The sequence below is a fragment of the Heliangelus exortis genome, chromosome 25, assembly GCF_036169615.1.
Source record: "Heliangelus exortis chromosome 25, bHelExo1.hap1, whole genome shotgun sequence".
In the NCBI taxonomy this organism is placed as follows: Eukaryota; Metazoa; Chordata; class Aves; order Apodiformes; family Trochilidae; genus Heliangelus; species Heliangelus exortis.
This window is the reverse complement of record NC_092446.1, coordinates 3996076-4006430: the sequence shown is the minus strand read 5'-3', so window position 1 is coordinate 4006430 and position 10355 is coordinate 3996076. Positions and strand designations below refer to the sequence as shown.

Below are 10355 nucleotides of genomic sequence, written 5' to 3'. Positions count from 1 at the left end.
GGAGGGGTGACACGAGTGGGGATGTGAAGGAGGTGACACACGTGGGGACCTGGAGGTGGCGGTGACACGAGTGGGACACGGAAGGGGTGTCGCGAGTGGGGACGGGGAGGGGGGTGTCTGCAGTGGGGACGTGGAGGTGGTGACACGAGTGGGACGTGGAGGTGGTGACACGAGTGGGGACATGGAGGAGGAAACACGAGTGGGGACATGGAGGCGGTGACACGAGTGGGGACGTGGAGGTGATGACACCAGTGGGACGTGGAGGAGTCGACACGAGTGGAGGTGACACGAGTGGGACACGGAAGGGATGTCGCGACTGGAGACATCTGGGGGGATGACTGTAGTGGCGATGTGAGCGGAGGGCACGGGCTGGGACGCGGAGCGGTCCCGAGGCCGGGAGGAGCCGGTGGGTCCCCCTTCCCCCCCCCTCCCGGTGCCACCGATGCGGCGGTGACAGCCGCCGTCAGGCACCTCGGAGGACACCCCAGGCTGCCGGGGGTCCTGCGCGCTCCGCTCAGGCAGCACCGCGGCCACCCCGCCCGCCAGGGGTCCTGCGGGAGGCCGGAAGTGGCTGCGCCGCGCAGGCGCCCTCCTTTCCGCTCTAGGCCCCGCCGCCGCCGCCACGGTGAGGCCGCGCTCCGGGCCCGCATCCGCCCCGCATCGGGGCCATCCCGGGGCTGTGACGCGGGGCCGCTGCTGGGCTGTAGCGGGGAGACCCGGCCCGGCCTCCTGCGGGGGGATTTCCGGAGTGGGGGGGTTCTAGGCCGAGTTGTCGGGGCGGGAAGGCCCGGGGGCTGCAGGCCCTGGGAGGTCTCGGGACTGAGGGGCGGGAGGGGACGGAACTTGGGCTGGCGGAACCCGGGCACCGGCACCGGCATCCCCCTGGGCTGCAGGGAAGGGAATCCCGCGGAGTGCCCAGCCGTGGGCTTCCCACCCGGGACCGGGGCTCGGGGCTTCCCCAGCGCTCAGCAGCCCCGTGTGGGGCGCAGTGCCCGGGAAGTTCCGCGGTTCCCCCAGCCCCGCAGCGGTGTCTGTGGGGGCCCGGGTGCTCCCTGGCCCCGCTGCCGTGGGGTTTCCCACGAGTGTCCTCAGAGCCCCGGTACCGGCTGTGGGGCCGTGCCCTGAGCTCTGCCCGGCCGTGGTCCCTCGTTTGCCTGCGGGCAGATCCTTCCGGTCGTTCTCAGAGTGATGGAGTTTGTTATTAACGCTGAACAGGAGCTCTGCTGGGTTTGCTCTTCCAGGAGGAGCAGAGGAGAGGATCCCTGGCTGGGGTTGTTGAAAAGGAGCAACGAGTGAGGAGTTATTTCCTCCCCCAGCTTTTCCACGGATTCACTGTTAATATTTTATCACTCTGCTGGACTCCCCCACGGCTTTTGTTTCAAGTGACCAGGGGGTGTTCACTGCTCCCCCCCAACTTCCAGGCTGGGGAAGGGACTGAGCACAGATCCTGTGAGGAGAGGCTGAGGGAGCTGGGGGTGTTGAGGCTGGAGAAGAGGAGGCTCAGGGGAGACCTCATCACTCTCTCCAACTCCCTGAAAGGAGGTTGGAGAGTTGGGCTGATCCAACGGGATGAGGTTCAACATTCCAAGTGCCAGGTCCTGAATTTTGGCCACAACAACCCCATGGGGAGCTCCAGGCTGGGCACAGAGTGGCAGAAAGGGAGCTGGGAGTCTGGATTGCCAGGAAGCTGAAGAGGAGGCAGCAGTGTGCCCAGGTGGCCAAGAAGGCCAATGGCATCCTGGGCTGGCTCAGGAACAGCGTGGCCAGCAGGTCCAGGGAAGGGATTCTGCCCCTGTGCTCAGCCCTGGGGAGGCCACAGCTTGAGTCCTGTGTCCAGTTCTGGGCCCCTCAGCTCAGGAAGGAGATTGAGGTGCTGGGGCAGGTCCAGAGAAGAGCAAGGAGGCTGGGAAGGGATCCAGCACAAGTCCTGTGAGGAAGGGCTGAGGGAGCTGGGGGTGTTGAGGCTGGAGAAGAGGAGGCTCAGGGGAGACCTCATCACTCTCTCCAACTCCCTGAAAGGAGGTTGGAGCCAGGGGGAGGTCGGGCTCTGCTCCCAGGCAGGTATCAGTAAGACAAGAAGCCATGATCTTAAGAATTTTTTCCTAATATCCAACCTAAACCTCCCCTGGCAGAGCCTTAGCTCTGCCAGGGAGGTTTAGTTGGATATTAGGAAGAAATTCTCTACAGAGAGGGTGATCAGACACTGGAATGGGCTGCCCAGGGAAGGGGTGGATTCTCCATCCCTGGAGATATTTCCAAAGAGCCTGGATGTGGCACTCAGTGCCATGGGCTGGGAACCACGGGGGGAGTGGAGCAAGGGTTGGACTTGATGAGCTCTGAGGTCCCTTCCAACCCAGCCCATTCTGTGATTCTCTCTTCAGATGTTGATGCCCAAGAAGAACCGAATTGCCATCTATGAGCTCCTGTCAAGGAGGGAGTGATGGTGGCCAAGAAAGATGTCCACATGCCCAAACACCCCGAGCTGGTGGACAAGAACGTGCCCAACCTCCACGTGATGAAAGCCATGCAGGTGGGCAGGGGTGGCAGGGGAGCCTGGGGGAGGGGTCAGCCAGATAATAACAACCTGGGAATCCTCTCTCAGTCTCTGAAATCCCGTGGATACGTGAAAGAGCAGTTTGCCTGGAGGCATTTCTACTGGTACCTGACCAACGAGGGCATCCAGTACCTCCGGGATTATCTCCACCTCCCCCCTGAGATCGTCCCCGCCACCCTGCGCCGCAGCCGCCCCGAGACGGGGAGACCCCGGCCCAAAGGTGAGGGGGGGGCAGCAGGGAAGGGGGGGCAGCCTCTGGGGTGGTGGTTCCTCAGCTGAAAGGTTCCCAGCTGGCAGAAGGTAAAGGTTTGGGTGGGTTTTTTGGGTGTAAATATTAGGAGGAGCTGCACGGAGGTTTTGTTGCTTTGAGGCTGGGTGTGAAATGAAAAGAGAGGGGGTTGGGTGAAGTTGGGTGAAAGGGGCTGAGTGTGGGGGTCCTGGGGCTTCTCTGGTGGCAAAGGGACTGGATTGCTGTCCTGGTTCCTGGTGTGGAATGAAAAGAGTCAAAGTTGGGTGAAGTTGGGTGAAAAGGGTGAAGTTGGGTGAAAAGGGTGAAGTTGGGTGAAAAGGGTGAAGTTGGTGAAAAGGGTGAAGTTGGGTGAAAAGGGTGAAGTTGGGTGAAAAGAGTGAAGTTGGGTGAAAAGTGTGAAGTTGGGTGAAAAGGGCTGAGTGTGGGGGGTCCTGGGGCTTCTCTGGTGACAAAGGGACTGGGATTGCTGTCCTGGCTCCTGGTGTGGAATGAAAAGAGGGAGAGTTGAGTGAAGTTGGGTGAAAAGAGTGAAGTTGGGTGAAAAGGGTGAAGTTGGGTGAAAAGGGTGAAGTTGGGTGAAAAGAGTGAAGTTGGGTGAAAAGGGTGAAGTTGGGTGAAAAGGGTGAAGTTGGGTGAAAAGGGTGAAGTTGGGTGAAAAGGGTGAAGTTGGGTGAAAAGGGTGAAGTTGGGTGAAAAGGGTGAAGTTGGGTGAAAAGGGTGAAGTTGGGTGAAAGAGTGAAGTTGGGTGAAAAGAGTGAAGTTGGTGAAGGGGGCTGAGTGTGTGGGGTCCTGGGGCTTCTCTGGTGACAAAGGGACTGGGATTGCTGTCCTGGCTCCTGGTGTGGAATGAAAAGAGTCAAAGATGGGTGAAGTTGGGTGAAAAGAGTGAAGTTGGGTGAAAAGAGTGAAGTTGGGTGAAAAGGGTGAAGTTGGGTGAAAAGGGTGAAGTTGGGTGAAAAGGGTGAAGTTGGGTGAAAAGAGTGAAGTTGGGTGAAAAGAGTGAAGTTGGGTGAAAAGAGTGAAGTTGGGTGCAAAGAGTGAAGTTGGTGAAAAGAGTGAAGTTGGTGAAAAGAGTGAAGTTGGTGAAAAGAGTGAAGTTGGGTGAAAAGAGTGAAGTTGGGTGAAAAGAGTGAAGTTGGGTGAAAAGAGTGAAGTTGGGTGAAAAGAGTGAAGTTGGGTGAAAGGAGTGAAGTTGGGTGAAAGGAGTGAAGTTGGGTGAAAGGAGTGAAGTTGGGTGAAAGGAGTGAAGTTGGGTGAAAGGAGTGAAGTTGGGTGAAAGGAGTGAAGTTGGGTGAAGGGGGCTGAGTGTGGGGGTCCTGGGGCTTCTCTGGTGACAAAGGGACTGGGATTGCTGTCCTGGCTCCTGGTGTGTCCAGACCTGGCTGAGGGAGGAGCTGGGGTGTCTGTCTCTCTGCCCAATCCCTACCAGAACTGTTCTGTCTGTTTTGGGCAGAGCTTTGGGCAGCAGTGACCACCCCTCTGCCTCAGGGTGTGCACTGCAGGCACAGAGAAGCTTGGGTTGGGCTGAGTTCTCCTCAGCAGAGGTTTCTGGAGTGGACAAGTGGTGTGGCCTTGGCTGGGATAAAGGGAACAAACTCAGATTGGCACCTGAACACCAAAGCTGGGTCTTGGGTGCTGGTTCTGCCTCACCTGGGCTCACATTGGACCCCCAGAGTGCTGTTACATCTGCTCAGTGAGCTGCCAGGCAAGTCAGGTTATCAAAACTGCCTTCACTTCTCTGAAGATTCACACCACATGGATGTGAGGGGTGAGCTTGGGGTCCTGATCTGGTCCTTGGCAGGTTTTTCATAGCCCAAAGCCAGGCAGGTGGCAGTTGTGCTGCTGCTGGTGACTTCTCAGCCCACAGCTGCCTCTCTTGGGCATTTCCCCCCAGAAGGTGCTGCAGCCCCTGGGCTGAACCCCATTCCCTGCAGGTATCCTTCTTCAAGAAGAAAAAAAAATGGCAAATTTTGGGTTGCAGACCTCTCTGCTTAGTCCAGATAAGGCAGAAGCTACAGTTTGGGGTTTTGGTGGATCCTTATTTGCTTGTGAGCTATTTTGCCATCCTTTTGGTGAGGAAAGCCATGGAACAAAGCAGTGTAAAGAACCTGGAAGTGACTGTGCTGAAGTTCTTGTGCCTTTCAGCTCTGTTCTGAGAAGGTTTCTGAGTTCCAGGGAATAATCCTGAGCAGGAAGGACAATCCTGTTGTCTGTGTGCACGTGGGAATGCTCTGCAAATCCCTCCTGGTTTCTTGTCCAGTAGGAAACAGGAATCACCACAGTGTAACATTGCCCAGAGGATCTTTGGGGAGATCAAAACTTCTGGAAACTTCAATCACAGAGTTGGGAGGGACCCCTCAGGATCCAACTCCTGTCCCTGGGGAGGGCAAAAGAAAGGAAAGGAAAAATCCCCAGAGCCATGGTCAGCAGAGCAGCATTGCCAGGGCTCCAGGGCTCCAGGCACAGGAAAGATTTCTTGTCCCTGGAGGCAGGAGCTGGGGATCCAGGCACAGGAAAGATTTCTTCTCCCTGGAGGCAGGAGCTGGGGATCTCTGCACCTCGTCTGCAGCTGCCATTGGTCTGACTGAAGTTGGAAAATGTCATTATTCTGCCCTCAACCTGAGGGGTGGCACTGCCTGGGGCAGGGGAGCCCTGCATGACAAAGCTCTTTGAGCTGTCCTTGTGACACTTTGTGTCCTGTCCCCAAGGCCTGGGGAGGCACAGGCTGCTGAGGAGTTCACCTCCAGTTCCTGCAGTTTGGCTTTTGTTTGTGTTTTTTTGTGGGTTTTGGTTTTCGTGGGGTTTTTTTTGTGTGTGTGTTTTGTTGGTTTTTTGTGGTTTTTTGGTTGGTTTTGTTTGGGGTTTGTTTTGTTTGGTTTGGTTTTTGTGGTTTTTGTTTTTTGGTTTTTGTTGTTGTTGTTGGGTTTTTTGGGGTTTTTTTTTTGGGTTGTTTTTTGGGGTTTTTTTTGTAGCTTGACAAGGTTGTAGCACCATCTGCTTCCAAGGAGAGAAGGGCACTGAAATGGGGAAAGGTGATGGTTTCTTTGGGAAGCTTTGGATGTTCCCACATTCCTCCTTTGGATGTTCCCACATTCCTGCCTTGGATGTTCCCACATTTCTCCTTTGGATATTCCCACATATCTCTCTTGGATGTTCCCACATTTCTCCTTTGTTATATTCCCACATTCCTCCCTTGGATGTTCCCACATTTCCCCTTTGGATGTTCCCACATTCCTTCCTTGGATGTTCCCACATTTCTCCTTTGGATGTTCCCACATTTCTCCCTTGGATGTTCCCACATTTCTCCCTTGGATGTTCCCACATTTCCCCTTTGGATGTTCCCACATTTTTCCCTTGGATGTTCCCACATTTCTCCTTTGGATATTCCCACATTCCTTCCTTGGATGTTCCCACATTCCTCCCTTGGATATTCCCACATTTCCCCTTTGGATGTTCCCACATTTCCCCTTTGGATGTTCCCACATTCCTTCCTTGGATGTTCCCACATTTCTCCTTTGGATGTTCCCACATATCTCTCCTGGATGTTCCCACATTTCTCCCTTGGATGTTCCCACATTTCTCCCTTGATGTTCCCACATTTCTCCCTTGGATGTTCCCACATTCCTCCTTTGTTATATTCCCACATTTCTCCCTTGGATGTTCCAAAGAACTGGAGCAGCCTCCTGTCTCCAGGAGTTTGGGACTTGCAGGTGGAGGAGCAGCACCCAAGCTCCCAGGTCTTGCTTGACCTCTTGGGGTTTTGAGGCCTCTCTGGCTTTTTCCTTGGGGTGCTGCTGACTTTTTGAGCAAAGCTTGGTGCAGAAGGTGGAAGAGTCAGGGCAGAGCAGGCTGGAGGTGGCTGCCTGAGCTTTGCAGTCTGTGTCTGTTACAGGTGGCATTGAACTGCTTGGAATTAAGGATGGGCAGACTTGGAAGCTTAAAAATAAAAATATTGGTTGAACCTGACAGGAAGGAAGGCTGTAGAAGGTGTGTTTATCTTTAAGTGTGTTTATCTTTAACTTTAGCTGTGTTGCCTATTAGGAGAAGTGGGTTTTGTACAGGAAAACCAGTGGAAAACCAGTAGAAAACCAGTGGAAAACCAATTTACACCTGAGAGTGTCAATCAGGATTTGTGCTCCTTGCTGCTGGCAGTGCCCTGGGGCACAGCTGCCCTGCACTGGGTGTCACTGCCTTGGCCTGGGGGTGCAGGATGAGCCCCCTAGGAGTGGCAGGAAATATTTTGGTTGATATTAATCTGGTGCTACACAGATAATTTGCTCTTGGGTTTATTCAGCTCTCCCAGTGTGGGGGATTTGTGGCACTGATGGGGTCAGAATTGTGCAGTTGGGGATGTAGCTGCACAGGAGTTTGTCAGAGATGAGAGATTCCTTGTGGTTCTGATATTTATTTTTATAATAAACTTTAGTCTCTCATTTGAGGGCCAGAAAACTGTTGGGATGATACCTTCAGATCCTTTTTCACCTCATTTCACCTCCCCCCAAGCACAAGCTGAAGCACACGACCAAATTTCACTCTTAAAATGAAGTTTTTCTTATTCCCTCACTTCTCTCTTCAGGTTTACACCCCAAGGTGCAGCTCTGCTGGGACCTCCAATATTTAACTTTGGGTTTTTTTCTACCTGGAGCCACGGGCTCACCCGTGGGGTGAGGTTTGTGTGTCCTGGGTGGGTTTTTGACATTTGTGTTTTGCCTCCCAGGGCTGGAAGGGGAACGTCCCGCACGCCTCACCCGGGGAGAAGCTGACAGGGACACCTACAGACGCAGTGCTGTGCCACGTGAGTGTCCCTCAGGGGGCTGAGACCTTGGGCAGCCCCTTTGGGGGCTTTTGTTCCCCCCTTTTGGGGCCAATTCAGGGTTGGCTTCCTTTCAAGAAAAAAAAAAAAAAGGAAAATTGGAAATAGCTCAGGTTTTACGCAGCGGAGTTTCAGAGCGTGTCAGGGCAGAAGGGACTTCAAGGATCATCTGGTCCAATCCTCCTGGTGGTGTTGATGTCAGGTGGCTCAGCACACTGGCAAGCTGAGATTTCAAACTTTCCAAAGTGGAGGAATCCACTGCTTTACTGGGAGACCATTCCAGTGCCTGACTGGTGAAAAATTTCCCTCTTGTGCTCTGTATCCTCTCAGTTTGTCTGCAGCTCCTTGTGGAGGTGATCCTGAATTTTGTCAAGCTGGAGCAGGGGATTTTCTCTGGGATGGGCTCATTAACTCCCTAACAGTCTGTGTTTTGCCTCTTTGACTCCAAGCCTTTGATTCCAAGCAGGAGCACAATACTTAGGGAGTGTATCCCTTGGTTTATAACTCACCCATCTCTCTCTGCAGCTGGTGCTGACAAGAAGGCTGAGGCTGGTGCTGGAGCAGCCACTGAATTCCAGTTTGTGAGTATTTGCATCTGAAATACTCTTCCTTTATTGAGGCTTTGATTAGGAGCAAGTGGATGGGTCAGATCTGGGTGGTGCCTCTCAGGTCTGCCAGCTGGGCCTGGCTGTTTGGCTCTGGCTGTGAGGAAGAGGCTGGCAGCTGGGTTTAACCTTCATGTTCAGCTTGTTTGCTGAATTCTTGATGGGGAAACTTGGTGGTGGCCTCAGAGGTGTGACAGGAAGGCAGCAGCTGAACTCCCTGGAGGAAATACATGATTTTATTGCTTCAGAACTAGAAGTGTTTCAGACCTGATGGGCAGAGCTGGCTGGGCTGGCTTGGTTTGTAGTTACCTGGTTAACCCATGGCAGGTGTCCTGCAGGTCAGAGTCAGGCAGTGCTGGGAGCAGGGGGTGCTTGTCAGAAAAATGTGGAGTTCAGGGCAGTCAGGTTGGTGGTTTTGCTGCTTTATTCTGACTGCTGGCCCTTGCCTAATAGGGTGACTTCTAATGCTCTCCCTTTTCTGTTGCAGAGAGGTGGATTTGGTCGTGGACGTGGTCAGCCCCCTCAGTAGAACTTCCTGCTCATGTTTTGTGTATAATAAAAGAGGTGAAAATGCCCCCTGGCTCCCATGGCTGCATCTTCTTAAAGTGCCTGAGCCTGGAGCTCACCTTGCAGGGAGGTGACTCAGATCTTTGGTGCCTTAAACAACAGGAGAGGAAAGGAGGTTACAGGAAGGAACTTTTGGGAGTTCCTGATGTGTAGGGAGCAGAGGTGATTCTTCCAGAGGAATGGGGAGTGCTGGTTCCTGGCAGCACAGGAATGCTTCAGGCTGTTTGCCTGCTCTGCCCAGGCAGACACTCACACCAGTCATCCCCAGTAACCCACCCAAGCTGGGCTGAGGGACAAATTCTGTTTTGCAGACAGAAAAATCAGGAAATTTGTGTTGGCCTGAGAGATCCCCTGTGAGCAGACACAGGCAGTGCCTGCCTTTATCCCTAATCCCTCTGTTAATTAACCCTGGCTTAGGGAGGGCTGGGTGGCTGTGCCATGGGGTCCCCTGCACTGTCCAGCCTGCCAGCAGATGTCACCCGCCAGCTACTAATGAGCTGATGCTAATTGGGAATGGGTTTCTGTAGCCTGGGAGAGAAAAGGGATCTTGTTCAGGGCAGTTTGAACTTCACAGAAGTGCTAGACACTAACCCAGGGGCAAAGGGGTTAATTCCAGGTTTGGGGGGAGGGAAATAGTGGGCAGGAGGTTATTTTCTTTCTGAAGGTTGTAGGGTGGTTGCAAATCTATTTTAAATCTGTTTGAAATCCTTGCTTTCACTGATCCTTCTGTTGAAGTTTGTGGGTTATGATTGAGCTAAACCTCAGGGCTGACCTGCTGAGGCTTGAGGCAAGGTGCACTTTACACCTTGGTGTTAATAATACAAAGGTGCATTAAAGCAGCTCTTCAACTTTGCTGGTGATCCTGTTAAATTTCTGCACCTATCAGGTCTTGGCTTTTCTGCTGATTTTGCCCTGCAGCACAGCAGGAACACTGACACTTGCTGCTCTGCGTTTATTCCTGTGGTTTTTTTGGGAAGCAGTGTGTGTTCAGCACAGGTTTTTGATCTTATGTGGAATTCAGCAACTATTTAAGTCACTTTGGAGGACCAGTGTGTGGCAGTGGGCATGAAGTGCTCAGCATTTTCTCTTAAATTCATGTTTTGGCTGAGTAAAGGAAAGAAGATCCAAAGGAGCAAGCTTGGGGTTAAGGCACCAGGTAGCCTCTTCCACCAGGGAAGGATTACTCCCCACATCTTTAATCTTAGGATTTTCTGACCCCCCAGTCTGTCCAGCCTGTGACAGGAGCTGTTTGTGGAGAAGAGCAGATCCCATCCTCATCCTCCCGCACTTTTTTAGCCTTCAGGCACCTGAGCTGATGGATGGAATCCAAGAATCACGGCTGTGCACTGGCTCCTTTCTGCATGGTGCCTCCCCTGGTGCTCTTTGGTGGGATCCACACTGGGAAAAGAGCTTTTTATTCCACAGATGAGAGCTGAAGATGTCCAAGGCTTCTTTGCTTACCCTTTTCCCCACTCTTGTGTTGTCACCCCGTGGTGCTAAGGCCAAACCAGGGCTGGGCAGAGAGGTTTTCCTCCTGGGGGAGCACACAGGGAGCTGGGGTGTTAC

The 10355-nt window shown here is 53.4% G+C and overlaps 1 protein-coding gene across 1 annotated transcript; it reads left to right on the top strand.

Annotated features, from left to right (window-relative positions):
* The first annotated feature begins 2381 nt into the window (after positions 1-2381).
* On the top strand, positions 2382-8797 carry RPS10 (ribosomal protein S10). The gene is given in 6 exon segments (XM_071768166.1): positions 2382-2424; positions 2427-2530; positions 2603-2774; positions 7522-7599; positions 8143-8198; positions 8710-8797. Coding segments are annotated over 6 exon segments (495 nt in total). The 3' UTR covers positions 8752-8797.
* The last annotated feature ends 1558 nt before the right edge of the window (positions 8798-10355 follow it).